The sequence below is a fragment of the Astyanax mexicanus genome, chromosome 14 (assembly GCF_023375975.1).
Source record: "Astyanax mexicanus isolate ESR-SI-001 chromosome 14, AstMex3_surface, whole genome shotgun sequence".
NCBI lineage: Eukaryota > Metazoa > Chordata > Actinopteri > Characiformes > Acestrorhamphidae > Astyanax > Astyanax mexicanus.
Window position 1 is genome coordinate 42,027,264 of NC_064421.1, and position 17,652 is coordinate 42,044,915.

At 37.2% G+C, this 17,652-nt stretch overlaps 2 protein-coding genes across 2 annotated transcripts in view; both read left to right on the forward strand.

Annotated features, from left to right (window-relative positions):
* Positions 1-12,537, forward strand: part of clic4 (chloride intracellular channel 4) — a 37,543-nt gene extending 25,006 nt beyond the window's left edge. Inside the window, exons 3-6 of the mRNA XM_022672655.2 lie at positions 3,072-3,197; positions 3,299-3,405; positions 7,438-7,622; positions 8,532-12,537. Of these exons, the coding sequence (XP_022528376.1) occupies positions 3,072-3,197; positions 3,299-3,405; positions 7,438-7,622; positions 8,532-8,696 (583 nt within the window). The 3' untranslated portion in view covers positions 8,697-12,537. The remainder of the gene's footprint in view (positions 1-3,071; positions 3,198-3,298; positions 3,406-7,437; positions 7,623-8,531) is intronic.
* Positions 12,538-14,672: 2,135 nt separating this feature from the next.
* The window catches only part of crybg1a (crystallin beta-gamma domain containing 1a), a 110,019-nt gene continuing 107,039 nt past the window's right edge, over positions 14,673-17,652 (forward strand). The window contains exon 1 of the mRNA XM_022672652.2: positions 14,673-15,032. Coding sequence (XP_022528373.2) covers positions 14,773-15,032 — 260 coding nt within the window. The 5' untranslated portion in view covers positions 14,673-14,772. The remainder of the gene's footprint in view (positions 15,033-17,652) is intronic.

The window sequence follows — 17,652 nt, forward strand, 5'->3', positions numbered from 1 at the left end:
TAACCCTAAATTTGATTGTATTGTAGCCACGTAAACACAGGACTGCTCAGCTTATGCAAATCCCTGCCCCCGGAAATAATTTATACCATTGTAATATTTTAACAGGGTATAATGCTATGTAAAAAGTGGTTACTGCCCAATCCTAATTCAGACTCTACCATAAGTATCTGCATTCTTTTTCAGATGCATGATTTTCTGATTTTTCTGACCATTATCTTCACTTTAAAAACGCACACATACTGTTGAAGGAGTGAATGCAGTTCCTCTACTCATGCCAGAGACATGAGGTCACTTCCTGTTGTTGTGCCCAGTGGCAGGCTGGTAAGATCAGAGTGTTCCAGAGTCCAGGGCCTTCTGGGAGATTCCAGCTCTCAGGGGGCCCCAACATTTCAGACTCAGCTGAAGTTTCCTTGCTTTTCTATCACACTCAGTTAGCCAGGCGAGCATAATGAGCTAACTTACAGTGTGTGATCTGCTATTGCACTTTGCTGTAATCAGTTTTCTGACTGGTTGTTCCAAAAGGTGCGACCATAAGTTGTGCAGTATTGCAAGAATAAATTATAAGTTGTAATTGCAGAACTGTCAAACACTGTGTTGAGTGACTTTGGCTCATCTTTGTGCTTATCAGTTTCCTGACTGAGCTAGATAGTTCAGACCTCGCTAATTAAGCTTTGTTGGTTGGCACTGTATTGCGTTTTTTTTATGCTGACTCAGAAATGTCTACCTCAGCACTGTGAAGTGCAACACATATACTGCAGTATTGAGAAGAATACCAAGATATTATGATCTATACCGCAGGATATATGGCAGTAGGGGTGGGAATCTCACGATTCGATCTCACGATTCGATTCGTTTCTGATTTTGGGGGCCACGATTCGATTCAAAACTATTTTCGATTCTAACTAATTTTGACTCAAAACGATTTGATTTATAAAAAATTCTGGTTCAGTCTATAGACTCTGCATGATCTACTACATTCTGCTTTGCAAGACAGAATGACAAATACAGACAATAAAGTGTTTTCACATTTAAAAGGTTTTGAACATTAATCAATGCTTAAGTGTATTTTTTCAACCAGTGCATAAAGGCAATATTACATTATTGCTTAAGTAACAAAAGTACTTGAGTAAGCCTTGCTTGAGTTAGCCACACAATTCATGTCCGCTAGTTCCGTTTCACTAACAAAATCCAGACTCAACCTGTTCCCACTAATTTAAGCCAGGCTTTTGTAATTGATGCTCACGCACATGCATTTGGTATTTAAACAGCCTCAGTAATCGAGCCCTGAAAAGCCGAGAAAAATGTTGAAATAGGTAAAGTAACGCGCTGCTTTTTTCTCTCCTGATGATCAGGAGTCACTTATACGTCTATTTGTTGAATATAAAGACACAATTACAAGGAAATTAAACATTTATTGTATTAACAAAGCAGAGCTGAGAAGCTGCCTGGCAGAAAATTTGAGACCGATTGAATGCGTAAGCATATTATTTAATCCATTCATTGGCATTCCAAAATCAACTGGATTGTCTTTAAATGGGGCCATTGTCAATCACTGCCTACAGCTTCAATGTTGGCTGTACAGGGGGCACAGGGGGGAACCGCTGGATTTAAGCATGTTCCTGCTGGTCTGGAGAGCACTGGTTGTTACATAATGATCTAGCAGTCTGCTCTTTCATCTGAGTTTCATTATATGTGCTGAATGCTGCCCACTCTGCAGAGACATCTGGAACATTTTACTTTATACACACACACACACACACACACAATTTACATGATGGACTTGACTGGTGGGCTCTGTGCAAGGCTTCTGGAAATGGCCACTTCAGTGAAGAGGGCCGTGTGTGTTGTCGAGGGGCAGTCCTCCTCTAAATCCTGACCCGTGAGCACTTGGGCCAGACAATCCACCTATTTGTTCAAAACCTTTTGGCTGTAATTGCTCTTTGGAGCAGACCTGCTGTTCTCTGCACAACTGGGTTAATAATGTGACTATATCATGGATCAGTATTACATAACCATGTATGAATACATTTTGATTACAACAAATGTATATATGTATGTACTATTGCAATATTTATGAAAATTATGCTTGTTTGGTAATTACTATTGTGATATAAGCACAAATCTAATTTTGTCCTGTTTTCGCTCCAATTTGGATGGCCAATTACCCCACAATATGACTGTTAAAATGCTGACAACACTAGGAAAGCTTTTCAGACTGCCACTGATGCGGCATCAATGTAGCCATATCTCTCAGAGGAAAGCGCAGTGACTCAGCTCTGATACACCAGCTAACAGAGACCTGTGTTGACCAACATTACACTAGGAGTGATGAGGAGAGAGAGCGCCACCTACCCTCCCAGAGAGAGCAAGGCCAATTTGTGATCTCTTCTGACTGCCCTCAGCTGCTGTTTAATGCAATACTTAGTGTGGTAGTGTGTGGTTTGGGAAACATCCTCATCCCTAAATAGGGGTGTGCCATATCATATCGTACACGATAATATCGCCAAAAAATGTTAATATTGTGAACAATATTATACCCTGAAATATCGTGCCATATCACCCACCCCTAATTATCATGTCAGGGTACTACTTTTTTGTTTGTTTTTTTGTTTTTTTACTGTTTTTAGCAAAAGAAAAATTCACACTGTTCTCATTTCCCATTATGTGTCTACTAGAGACTAGAGATTATATCTGTCCAGTATCACTTATTTTTTTATTTAATAATGGATATATGGAGATATGTAGAGCGCATTTTAGTGCCATGACATTCTGGATCATTGACTTCTGTTACAAATTTTTTTATATCTTAGTTAGGGGTGTGCCATATTATATCATATGCAATCAGAAAATTTTATATTCATTTTGGTGCAGTACTGTATTCTTGAAACTTTTTTTTAAAATTCAGTATTTCGTCATATCGTCATCACAATAATACCATGAAATATCGTGATATTATTTTAGGGCCATATCGCCCACTCCTATCCCTCAATAAATGCAAAGTGTTAATTACTGTGGATAACAGCTGTTTCTGTGTTATGGATTTATTTTAATAGTTGTTTGTTTGTTGACAGGAAACCAGCAGATCTTCAGAATTTAGCTCCTGGAACCCATCCTCCTTTCATCACATTTAATGGCGAGGTGAAGACCGACGTCAACAAGATCGAAGAGTTTCTAGAGGATGTTCTTAGCCCTCCCAAGTAAGTGTGTGCGCGCTCTATATGCATGCCACAGATTCTTTGTGTGAGTAGTTGTTTAAGTATTAAAGTGCTTGCTGCTTGCTTATTCTGTTTGTGTTCAGGTATTCCAAACTCGGAGCCAGGCATCCGGAGTCCAACACGGCTGGAATGGATATATTTGCCAAATTCTCTGCTTACATCAAGAACTCCAGACCTGATACCAATGAGGGTTAGTGTGTCCACTACTAGAACCTACGTATACACACAAACACATGTTTTTCATTGTCATTTAGACTACACAGCTGAGTGAGACTGAGTTTCTCCAGGCTCCAATGTGCCAATATAACACAAGATAACACGTTAGCCAACAATAGTGCTGCAACTAATGATTATTTTAGGAGTCAACTTTATTTAGCTGATTTAGTTGATTGGTCACAATTATTTTTGTCAGTCCCCCATTTGCTCTTCCTATTGCTGAGGGTTATAATTCAATGTATGTTTCACGCACCTTGACTGCTTAACATTTGGATCCTAGACCAATTTTAAACCTAAAAAAGTATAAAGCAAATTACATGAGACATTCACATAGGCCTTCTAGAAAGTTTTAAGACACTTAAATATGTCTTCAATGTAAATATTAGCAGAACTTGTATATTACTTTTGAATTTGACCATTTTTGATCAAAATGTTACCATATTTGTTGCAGTATAAAGCGCACCGGATTATAAGGCACACTATTAATAAACGCCTATTTTCTGGCCTATTTTAAGACTCATTATGCGACACTAGTAGGGAACAGGGCTGTCTAAGCAAAGTAAACAAAACTGTAATTCTAAAAAAAAAAAAAAAAAAATTCTCTCCTGAAAACATTTTTTTTGTCTGAAAAGCACTTTCATTTATTTACAGTAAGCTTGGATTTCCAGATTTCCACTAATGCCGTCTGACAACGTTACACTGAGGAACCCTAAGTGTTCTGGTTAGCCAAGGCGATATTAGCTAGCATTTTTTCCCCACGTAGCTTGTTTTAACACGGTAAACACACAGTGAAAGAGCTAGCAGTTAGCAGCTAATGCTGATGCTGCTCCTGCAGTCCTACCCAGGGTTAGCAGCAGCATGTGTAGCGGCTAATGCTAATACTGCTCCAGTCTCGGTGCTGGAGAACTAAACTGAAACTCCTGTATAATGCTGTAATTCAGCGGAGTGGCTTTACTGCTCCTTACAACCTTAAAAAAACAAAGATTTATACATAGGGCTTAAAGGATTTTAAGTGTGCCTTATAGTGTGAAAAATATGGTAATCTTCTATTGTGAGAACATTTTTGGAATAAAATAAATAAAATAAACTTGGTCTACTTATATCTAGCATTTGTGAATTTTCATTAAAATGCTGTGTCCAGTTTAGTACTGACCTTAACTCCAGCCTGGAAGTCTGACTCCACAGGCTTGGTTTTATATTTGAATACAGTTTGTATACAAATATAGCTATTTGAATAGCAAAAAAAGTACAAGCTCAGATAGCTACACTCTAACCTAAAAACCTAATGAATGATTTCCCATATTTTTATGCAAAGTACGTGCACAACTCTCTTTTTAAAAACATGGATATGCCACTTTCTTTCTCCTGGAAGTGACAAAAGCCTCTGTAAAGCACTAACACCACCACCAGGGATAGATATCCTATTTGCCTTCTCTGGCCTCACCCCTGCTCCCCTCATCCATAGTTTACATACCAAACAGCCAGGACACACCTCATGGTTTACATGATGCACTATAAAAAGAAACAAACCTCACCATCATGAAGTCTGTGTTCTAGCTTCAGGAAAATGAGCTAGTAGGTCTGGGATCTTTTGTTACGATAAGCTTTTGTGGAAAGTACCTGGAGTGTGGGAGTTACTTTAGTATTATCTATGTATGAGCCTTTGTGCACTAATAGTATTTGTGTTCTTTTGATTTTAGTTGAGTATTGCACTTCATTGATTCAGTGGTTTTGGCCTGAAATGAACAAAATAAAACATTTGTCAAAAGGCCAAATACCAAACACATTTTGACAGGTCATGATAGATATTGCAATTTTTTTTGTAATTTAATAAATTAAATAGCATACATGTTAATTTGACTTGCTTTATAAAGAAACTGCTATTTAAAATATTTCTTAAACACTAAATGTTTCAAATATTCCAGCAGACAAACCAATAAAGTACAATACATTTGCCTCAGCAGTGCTATTCTAATAATAAATTTACCTCAGCAGTGCTACTCTACCCTTTGGTAAACAATGATGCTAAGGTTTAGTTAGTGCCACCTGTGTTGCTATCCTGACTCTTTACAGCTTGTATCTTTTAGCTGAAAAACGGACAGTATCTAAAGTCGAAGTAAACTGTAAGCATGATAAGTGATGCTGAATGCTTAATTTTTTTTTATTTGCGTGAATATAGAGAAAAAAAGTCCTTAAAATGAAACCTGCCACTTGTCAGAAATTCCTGCCAGCTCTCTCCCTCACTTCCTACATTCCTACATTGTTTATAGTAGCAGTTTGATGCACAGAGCTGCTGGGTGGAGGATTTATAAAATCCTAATGTTAGAGGAAACTCTGAAATATGACTTAAAATAATTTTTAAGCATAATGCTTTTGGTTGCCAAATATTTGGTGCATTCCTAGTTTATACAGATATCTTCAGTCCTGGGATGCCATATTTCTGCACAGTTGTTTTGTGTTTCCTACTTCAGTACACCTGATTCAGCTCACCTGTTAATTGAAGAGTTAGTAGGTCAGCAGTGCAAGGGGGCTAGGTACGGCCTGTCACCAGGGAAGCCAGTGTGGCGTTACATTACTGTAGTGTGTGTGTGTATTGTGTTACGCAGTTGTGCATAGAGTGCACATGGAAATTGTGCACTGAGCATGCGTTCACGGTGCTTTAGTCAGGAGGAGACCAGTTTGTTCTGCAGGTATGAATTTAGGGAAGGCATAGGAGGTGTTGTTGGCTTATTTCAGTAAAACAATTACAAGAGAAGGTGCCTATCAGACGACCTCTGGGAAGAGCTTGCAATATAGTGGGTGATAAGAGTACAGATGAGGGGAAATGGCTGCACCACCCAGCCTATCATGATCATTATCAACTTATAGCACAATGTATGGACATAACCTAGGACTAGGAATGATTTCAGTTAATTAAACTACTACTTTAATGTGATTTTTTTTTTTTTTTTTTTAAGTTGGGGTAATGGGAATTGTACAGCTGTACATATTAAAGCTTTCGGAGGGAATGTCAGTAGACTGTCAGAAACTTGTAAAGATTCTTGTGTGTCAGTGGTTGTTATATTTTACATTTCTTCCTTACCTGAAATATAAGCAGGTTATGTTGCAGTGTATTAAATATAAAAGCATAATTCTAAGGTTAAAAGAAATACTTGCTGTTTCTAAAAGGAAATACTAACAGTTTTTTATTAGATACATGCCTCAAGTTTCATTGTACTGACAGGTTTTTACACTATTTTTTTTGTTTTATGAAACAGTAGCTCCAAATTGTGTTATTGCTATTTTGGCATATTTACATAAAAGAACTGAATAAAACTTTTTTAGAACTAAAAATCTGAATCATAACAAAGTGCTAACATAACCTCAATAAGATTTGATAACCTCATTATTGTTATTATGAATAACCAAAAAAATGGTGTCTTTAAATTTGGTGTAACTGCAGTATTCTGCTATTATACTACCATATCTGGCATAAAATGATCAATATATCGTCAAAACAAAACTGGATATCTCGATGGGCCTACCCACCACTGATCTTGACATTTTTTAAATATATATAAGCAAGTCAGTGTTCATTAGATGAAAAATATATTTAAAAAAAAAAAGAAAATTATTTTGATTGTAGCATGACAATACAGCTTAAGAATGGGGCATTCCCCTGTTGCAAAATTCTTTTACTCCCTCTTGAGGTCACAATAAGAAATGCAGAGAAAGAGAGAGAACCAAACCTGAGGACCATTTCTTATTTCATTAGAATTAATTCAGACCTACATGATGAGAAGACTAGATTATGTATGGTTATGCAGGAGACATCCCACTCAGAATCTTATTCTCCAAAGCAAATAATATTTAACAAAATCTCCATCAATATGTGAGCAACATACAGCATATGGTGAACTAAATGTCTGGTGCAACATTCTATATTGAGTCTTAACTCAAACGGTCAGAGATGAACATTCCTGTTGATTTATTAATGTATTAAAATCTGTGTTTTGTTTGTGTGTAGGTCTGGAGCGAGGCCTGCTGAAGACCCTCCAGAAGCTTGATGAGTACCTGCGCTCGCCGCTGCCTGATGAGATCGACCACAACAGCATGGACGACGACATCAAGGTCTCCGCCCGCAAGTTCCTGGATGGAGATGATATGACCCTGGCTGACTGCAACCTGCTGCCCAAGCTGCACATCGTTAAGGTGGGAAATGTTCTAATGATCATGCCACTCCAGTTATTTGTAGTTAATTCTGGTTTGACAGATGATCTCGAAACAAATTAAAGTCAATTTTCAGTATAAATTCAAAATGATATTTTCTTCTTCTTTTATTTTATGAAAGGCTAAATGAGACCTCGCATTTTACACCCATAAGAAAATGACTAAGGCCAGAGGTGTCATCTAGTATTAAAATTCGCACCTAGGAAAAGCCCTCACTCTGCTACATTCACATCCACGGATGTACAAAATGCACATTTTTTATTAACTGATACACATTCACCTAGTAGAATTACTAGAATTTTTTTTTTATCACAATAAATCACTGGCTCCAGAGAGTCAATCAGCTCAGACATGTTTGATATATGAGGGCTTCTGTTTTTTAGTTTATATCAAGAGATGCTTGGCTAACGTTGTTAACAAAGACTGGGTAAATATACAAGTTTCTTGCTTTTTGTAAGAACGTTTCAGTTAATATTTTCTAATGTGGAGTCAGTGAACAATCATGTTCATTTAATTTTTCATCAAACTTTTTGCTGATTCCCAAGTCTCTTCTCTTTACCTTTAACTAATTAGCTAATTAACTAATTTCTTTACCAATGGGAAGTCATGCAAATTACCATTAATGTCCTAAGCCATGGGCATCAGATTTTCAGAATCAGTCATACCTATCAGTTCATCTTAATTCCTGTACTTCTTTGTAGTTAATTCTGGTTTGACAGATGATCTAGAAACAGCTGCTATTTCAGTGCACTAGTTGGTCATGTAGGCTTTTTATTTACCTGGCAAGGAGGCAACAGATGTCTCTTTTCTTCTTGTAGCCTAGGCCATCTTTGTGGAGACAAGAATTCTATTTCTCACTAAAATCCCCCTCTATTTCCTGCTTTCTGACAGGTGGTGGCTAAGAAGTACCGAGGCTTCGAGATCCCTAAAGACATGCTCGGTATCTGGGGCTACCTGAACAACGCATACACACGAGAGGAGTTCACCAACACCTGCCCCAGTGACAAGGAGATCGAGATCGCGTATGCCGATGTTGCCAAGAGGCTGGTCAAATAATGCCTTGCAAAGAAATTCCAGCCATCCCCAAATTCCCTCACTGGGACTGAATTCTTCTTTTGTTTGTTTCACACAAGAGAGAAAAATAACTATGGACTTCTTTTTTCCTTCTCTTCTTCTTCTTTTTTATCTCTCTAGAGTAAACCCCACTGCATGATTATTTTTCTCCTCTAGCCCCTATATATCTATACACTTCTTTAAGATACTGCATTTATTGTCAGTGTAATCCAAAACGGTTCTTGACGAACTTCTGTATCTCATGCATTTCTTTCTTTACAGTTATTTTTATTTTTTTATTTTTGTTCCAAGAGACATTTAAGCGTAAATGCAGGAAATGCCACGTACTGGAAACGTATGGGGTTGTGAGCATGTCTGAGCTTTGTTGGTTTTAGCCAGGATTGTTCAAACATTCTCACACACACACACACACACACACACACACAACTCTCGCTCCTCTCCCCCAACCCAGCGTAGCAGCGGAGAAGCAACGCCACCAGCTGTTTCTTCTCACAAAGATTTGTGATATTGCAAGTGTCTTTTACAGGCTTGCAGAGTGAGCATTTCAGAGCTGTTGTTTTGTTTTATTTTTGTTTTGTTCTGTTTTCTGATCGAGCGTATTTGAACAGTGTTGGAAGCTCCAGTGTTTATTTCTTGAGAGCGCTTCATCGAGCACTGACTGCTAACTTTATCAGACTCCGACAGCACGTGAAGTTAAACATTTTAAAAAAGGCGATTTTGGCTTGCTATTGGAGCAGTGGCCTTCTTGCTAACCTTTTTATTTAAACTCCGCCCACTTGGCATGTTATTCAGTAAGCTTGCTAAGGCCTGATGTAAGCTAATCAAAAAAGGACACGGTTGAAGAGGATGCTCAGGTGGTCTGGCAGTGAGTCAGTGCTTAGAGTGACTAATTAACCATGCAGAAAATGTATTGTGCCCATGAAGGGTCAGATTATGAAGGGAATATACTTTGTGGGGTATTGTAGAATCTGAAGTGGATTTTTTTTTTTTAATATACAGTTTAATTCCTACCTTAATAGAACTGTTGATAGCAAGTGTATACAGATATGCTTTAATCCCACTCAAAATGGGGCCAGCATTTAATTTCTTATTAATAGAAGTACAGGAATTAAGGTGAACTGGTAGTTATGACTGATTCTGAAAATCTGATGCCCATGTTTTAGGACAGTAATGGTAATTTGCATGAAACTTTACAGCTAATTAGTTAAAGGTAAAGAGAAGAGACCCGGGAATCAGCAAATAGTTTGACGAAAAATTAAATGAACACGATTGTTCACTGACTCCACATTAGAAAATATTAACTGAAACGTTCTTACAAAAAGCAAGAAACTTGTGTATTTACATTATTTTACTTGCTCTTGTTGAAACAAATTAGTGTTTGAGATTAGTAACAGTTAAACCCAGTCTTTGTTAAAAACGTTAGCCAAGCATCTCTTGATATAAACTAAAAAACAGAAGACCTCAGATATCATACATGTCTGAGCTGATTGACTCTCTGGAGCCAGTGATTAATTGTGATAATTAGATTTTTCTACCAAAAATCCTAATAGGTGAATGTGTATCAGTTAAAAGAAAATACTTTTTTAATTTAGATAAACATGTCAAAAAAAAAAGAGAACAGTTTTTGTTTGGAATCATTTTAAGGCTGTTTTAAGACACACTTGTTAGCTGATTTATGTGACTTTTTCTTTTCAAGCTTTCAGAGACTGACGTGTGCATTTTGTACATCCGTGGATGTGAATGTAGCAGAGTGAGGGCTTTTCCTAGGTGCGAATTTTAATACTAGATGACACCTCACCTCAGGCCTCATTTTCTTATGGGTGTAAAATGCGATGTCTCATTTAGCCTTTCATTTAAAGTCAACGGTAAAAGGAAAAAATAAAAGAAGAAGAAAATATAATTTAGAATTTATATTGAACATTTACTTTGGTGGATATAGCAGGGTGCTGCAATCTAAAATAAAGAATAAACTTCTTTAAATAAATGAAGGCTTGTCTAAAAGTGCTGCAAGAAGTATAAGAAGTTCTTTCTGTTCTTGTTCCACTCCAGGGTAGGTTAGAAAGCAAGAGGCAGAGCTGGAGGCAATGGCTGCAAGTGCTTATGCCAACTCTACACAGCATCAGCTAAACTTACCAACCTGCTTTCTTACTGATTGAAGAACGATGCAGGTTTATGTTGAGCTGAAGCTGCTGCTGTATTCAGATAAGTTCCCACAGTGAAGGTCAAGGGGATTTCTCATGTAGTAAGATGATGTCTGATCTGTGTTCTCTGGTCAGCAGTACACTGTCTATATTACTGAGAAACAGTAAAAAAAACAGATTTTACAGTTTTTGGTTTTATTTTCTGAACATATGCTGCTTTTGTGAGCTCAACAGAGGTTTGTCCATCCCAGATGGTTAACTACTAAGTAATTATGACTTTACTCTGTACTGTGTCCAGGCACTTTGTCAGTAGATCAGCCCACTTAACACAAATAAGTGTTTGAGTGTAATGACCTGAACATTTGATAAAAAAAAAAAAAAGCTTAGTTTGAACACATGCAGATAAGGTACAAGATTGTGGTATTCATCACATCTCGATACACAAAATCCACTCCATAAATTGTACAGTCAGTGAAGTGGTACAAATGGTATTTCCCAGTTCCTTCACCACTTGAATGCAGCAACAGTTTACTGCTTAATTACAATAAAGGTTAAAAATTAGAAGTCTGTACTGTATATTTGAAAATTAGTACTGTATTGCAAAACAGTACAGTGGTTTAGTAGATACAATGTTCTTCTTCCAGTGGGTTCAAGTCTCTGTTGATGTGGAAGGACTTTGCATTATCTCCACGTGTTTGTGGAGATTTCCCCCAGTAACTGCTTTTATCCCACAGTCCAAAAAGAAACAAGATGATCAGATAAATTGGATGTTCAAAAATTGCCCAGAAAAAATGGACACACTTGAGCATATGTGTATTTGTATGGGTGTTCGCATATATGACTGTATGCCCAGATATGGATTAGCACTCTGTCCTGGCTCTGTCAATGGCTTAGTCTCTTATACAGTTCTCCAGGTGGACAGTCATTTCCAGTTAAGAGTATGCTGTATGTGATTGGCTGCTGCTTTCAGGTCTGCATTTGTAGTTAAGTGCTGATGTGTGTTGGTTAGTTGAGTGTGGAATGTGATTGTAATGCGTCCCTTGATGTCGAGAAAGGCATTATATAACTGTGATTCAATCATCACAACAAAATATAGTGATTTAGAGTTTAATATATCAGTATTTTCCAGTACCCCTTTTGAACAATGTCCTCTAACTAAGAAATCTGACTTTTGAGAAATCTCCTGTTACATAACTGTGGAGAAGATTTTGGTAACATCACAAAATCCAGTATGCAAAGAGTTTTTGGTTTATCAAAGTCCAAGATAAAGAGAACCACTGATAAGATGCCTGGCTAAACTAACCTGCAGTTACAGTACATATGAAGGAGTGGAATATGACATATTCAGCACACTTAGACAAACGATTCGTTTGCTTGTATCCGTCGTGAATCCTGGTCCTCTGAACTAAATCAGGTGCCTTCTGAGGATCAGTGTTATATGGTGTTGTATTGTGGTTTCGTTCAGTTTAACGTGTTCCCATTTGGAGGAAGAGATGTGTTCCCTTCTTCCACTGATGTCTGAGATAATGAATGTTCTGAAGTTTTGTGCCTTTTTTTGTTTCTTTTTGTAGCCTCCATCAGCCTGAGTTTGCCTAAAGCACAGGGTACACACTGATCATGTAAACGCTGCATGTTTGCCATATGCCATCCTGCTCTCATCAATAAACTGCTGGCAGCTATGACTCATGTATGTGGACTTTATTTGCCTTGTGATTAACTTTTACATAAACATGTCCAGCCTTTTAAATATTATCTCAGGATGTCTGTAACTGGTTAGAGGAGATTATCTGAATGTTGGCCTAAGATAAGTCATTTGTTTGCTTCTGTACAAGTTTACAAACAGGATCTGGATCAGATGAAGTTGGGCCTACTAAAGATGTTCTGCTCTGTTTTGTCCACAAGGTGGTGCTATAGTGGTGATTTTTACTCAGTTTCTTTTTTATTTCAGTGTCTCTCATTGGTCTATCTTGAACTTGTGATGTGAAGTAACCAGCTGTTCAAATACTCGTATCTATTTAAATCACCACACGTTGAGTTGGGGTAAAAGTGCAAATACAAATAATGTCCAGAACAACACAAAAAATAATTAAACGAGAAAAAACAAACTTATATAATATAAATTATATGTAGAAACAAATACAAACTTATATAATGTTATTTAATGGGGCTGAAATTAACTTGGTGCCTAGCTAAGCTGTTATACACTTCATCGTTCACAAGGTGGTGATATGTTGGTAGAGTAAAAATTACCTCCACTATAACAGTGACACTGGAGATAAATTTATTTAAGCATTTGATAGTTTTGTTTAGTGTTTTCCCCACACTTTTACCTATAATAAGCTGTGATATACCTTTGTTAGCTGTTTAAATACAGTTCAGTACAGTACAGGCTAATATATAAATAAAGTTTTAGTCTAAAATCTTTACTTTATTGAATCATTTTGGTCTAAATATAACCAGTTGCCAGGTTCTGGACTGCATTACAATTGCTTTTTGCATTGCAATTGATTTTAAAAATACCATTATGTTTTCATACCATAACAGATAAATGTGGAGCAATAAATTAGAAAAAATCTCAACATAAAAAAAAAAAAATCCAAAAAGTAAGTATAAATAAAAGCATTTAAATATACAAGTACAACCAACCTTTAAAGTGGTATGAATAGCGTTTTTTACACATTTTATAAAATTGAATTTAATATGGCTTGGAACAAACTTGGTGCTTTAAAAAGTGTATTAGTTTTACCTTTCTTACATCCTTGTTGTAAGCTCAGTAAAACTAAAAATTCACTTTTGTTAGGACCATCAGAATAAATTCAGGTGATTCAAATGATTAGCTACTTATCAAATTAATAATAAACAAAATGGTCTGAAAAAAGTTCCCAAATTGTGGTATGATATACAGCTCTGAAAAAAAAATAACAGACCAAAGTAAGTACAAAAGTATTAGTTTTCTTTGATTTTACCTAATTGAAAATCTCTGAAATATAATCAAAAGGAAGATGGATGATCACAACCATCGAACCAAACTGAACTGCTTGAACCAGGAGTAAAGCAGCATAAAGTTATCCAAAAGCAGTGTGTAAGACTGGTGGAGGAGAACATGCCAAGATGCATGAAAATGTGATGCATGTGATTAAAAACCAGGGTTATTCCACCAATTATTAATTTCTGAACTCAAAACTTAAAACTTTATAATATAAACTTGTTTATAAACTAGTTTTGTTTGGAAGAAATGTCTGTAGTTTATAGAATAAAATAAGTGTTAATTTTACTTAAACATATACCTATAAATAGCTAAATCCGATAAACTGATTCAGAAACTTAACTTAACTATGATTAAATGCATAGAGGAAATGAGCTGAAATGAACTTGCAATGTTTTCTTACACCAATTTGGCCACAAAGTGGCGCTAGAGTGGTGGCAATTTTCACTCTGCCAACGTGACTGTGTTTATTCAAATTTTATCAGTTGTATGTAAGCAGTATTACTTTTCAAATTTTAGTATTCATATTTATTTTACATTATCTTGGTCTAAATATAAAATACTTACAGGTTTTACCTGCAGAACTCCAATAATAAACATGTTAAACATGGAAAATGGAATTTAAAACAACAAAAAGCTAAAATAATTTTTATAATCACAGAAAAACTGAAAAGAAGTGAAAATATCAGCATCTGAATGTAGAAATCCAACAAAACAGTCCTCTAGTGTAATAAAGTGAGTGGAAGTTCCCTCCTCAGCATGACTGTGAGCTACAGCATCACTCACACTCACTGAAGAGCGCTTACCTGTACATTACACTCTCTCTCTCACACACACACACACACACACACACACACACGCACACTTCAAGCTGTAGCTTCGTAAGGCGCTCAAACTTTCTTCCAGCAGCGCTGAGTCTGTATCTGTAAAAATGAGCGTGTCTAAAGCGTCCAAACTGAGGAATCTCTTCACGAAGTCGAAGTCCCAGGAGAAGGAGAGCCGAGACCGGGACCTGCGCGACGGCACGCCGAGCCCGGAGCCCCTCAGCCCGGACGGGCTGCCTGCGAGCCCCGCGGACAAGAAGAAGCGACGGTTCGGGACATGGAGGAGCAAGAAGAAATCCCCCAGAGAAGTCAGAGACCCGCTGTTCTTCAGCAACACGGACGAGTTCGACACTATTTCGAGTCAAATGTAAGTGAAGAGTTTTTAATCTTAACTTATTCGAGTTTGGGGGTTTAATTTTAAGTCTCTCTTCCACCTTGAATGGTGCAGCAATTGCTTTCTGGCGTCTATTTAAACAAGTAAGTTAGGTAGCTGGTTTTGGCTTGATATACTAGATACAGCTCTGGATAAAATAAGAGATCACTTAAAAACAATCAATTTGTCAGATTTTACTATTTATAGGAATAAGTTTGAGGAAAATGAACGTTGTTGTTTTATTCTATAAACTACAGACAACATTTCTCCCAAATTCCAAATACAAATACTGTCATTTAGAGCATTTATTTGCATAAAATAAGAAATAGCTGAACTAACAAAAAAGATGCAGAGCTTTCAGAACCTTAAATAATGCAAAGAAAACAAGTTCATATTCATTAAGATTGAAGTGGAATAACCCTGGTTTATAATCACAGTTTTCATGCATCTTGGCATGTTCTCCTCCACCAGTCTTACACACTGCTTTTGGATAACTTTATGCCTTTACTCCTGGTGGAAAAATTCAAGCAGTTCAGCTTGGTTTGATGGCTTGTAATCATCCAATTTTCTCTTGATTATATTCCAGAGGTTTTCAATTTGGTAAAATCAAAGAAACTCATAATTTTTAAGTGGTCTCTTATTTTTTCCAGATCTTTATAGTACCAGTCAAATGTTTGGACTGCCATCCAAAATATGAATAAAACATTGGGAATTATTTAGTAAACAAAAAGTATTAAACAAACCTGAATATGTTTTATAATTTGTATTCTTCAAAGTAGCACCTCTTGTTTAGATGACACTTTTGCACATCTTGGCTGGATTTTCTCAATCAGCTTTATAAGGTAGATTCACTTGGAATTCAGGCTTTCAGTTAACAGCTGTACTGAACTTGTAAAGAGGTAATTACCTAAATTTCTTGCCTCTTAATGTGTTTGAGAGCATCAGTTGTAAAGTTGTGAAGAGGCAGAGTTGGTACACAGTAAATAGACCTACTTGAGTAATGTTCTAGTTCCAGTACTCAACTTAGAAACAGAAAAAAAATACTTTAACAAAGTTCACTGGGTGAAGCAGTCTGTGTGGGCCTACAGTCACAAAGGGCAATTTGTTTAATTGCCCTCAACACCTTCATTTGAAACCTGACAGGAATACTTTGCTTTAGGTGATCATTATCGTGATTAAACTCATAAGGTCGCCTGCCAAACTGCCTGAAATGACTCCTGTCAGATTTACTCGGTCAGTGTGGCGGCGCACACCTGACTGAACACAATCTGGGCCTTCTTGCACCTGAAGCGACCAGTGAGCCAGATCGGGTGTGTCAGATGAGGGAAAGTAGTGTATAGGGGTAATACGATGCTGTGTTATGGTGGTAAATTACGTCATGCTCTTTGGTAAAATCAGCACTTTTATAGCTATGAACTTTTTCACACCTGAAAGTCCGGACCAGAGTCCGCAATAAGATTTGTCTCTTGAGCCCTGCTTGAACGGGGTATTAGTTTCTCAGGGGGACGTCACTTTTACTCAGTGATAAAACTCTTGCATCCAGACTGCAATTGAAAAAACAGGACGTCCAGTGAGTTTTTGGCTTTCTCGGTCACATGACATCGTGTTCAGTAGCTCCTCCATTTCCACTCGCTGTTGTGTTTTTACGTGGATCTCCATGGAAACACGTGCCCAAAGTGTTATTAGGTGCGCTATTACAAATAGCTATTTTGTTAAACGTGAGGAGTCAAAACTCAGAGATGTGGATCCGGACAGGACTAAAATTACCGTACGACCACGAAGTTCAGCGAAAAACAGTAGGTAATTCTGACAGTAATTTTCTCAGAGGACATCTGAGAAAAACACATACATGGTCATTCAAGGCGGGAATAAAATTACAGAGGACCCCCCCATACAAGAGAAAATTACCTCAGGACCCCCTGAGAAACTAATCCTGTCCGAATGGAGCTTTTTTGTCAGTTGTGTATATTTGTTCTGGTTAGCTTTCACACTGCAGTTTAGTGAGCAGACTAATGAACTTTACTACAACCTGTCGGCATCAGCTCTGTGGGTGAAGTGTCTCTATACTTCATATTATTTTACATTATCTTACATCGTTTACATTATTGCAGGTTTGTGGAATATTAGCTATACGTTTGATGAGTTGCTTTGCCAGGTGAATGATTAAGGAATTAAAACAGACTGTTTAATGAATGATTAAGGAATATTTAGGTTAATCTACTGTTACAGGAGGCCAAGGGTGGTCAGATTTTGGTACAACACCATTTTTTTGTCTGGTTTGTTTAAAAACTGACTCAATTTACTGTTATTGGTCCGCAAGTCTGACCCATCTAGAAAGTGCTTTCACACTGCAAAAGAACTGGGCCATGGTTCAGCAGATCCAGACTGACCCCACCTTTTTTGGTCCGGACCGTGGTTTACTTGTCTCTTTCAGAACCCATGGTCTTTGTCGAGAGCTGCTTTACCACTGCAGGACCAAATCGTTACTCGGGCCATGCAGTATTGTTCTGTGGTCCAGAACCCTTAGCCTGGTTACAATTTTTTATATGTAAAATGGAAACCCGTGTTTTACTACAAGAATTATCCAACATCACAATCACCGTATTAGCATGCT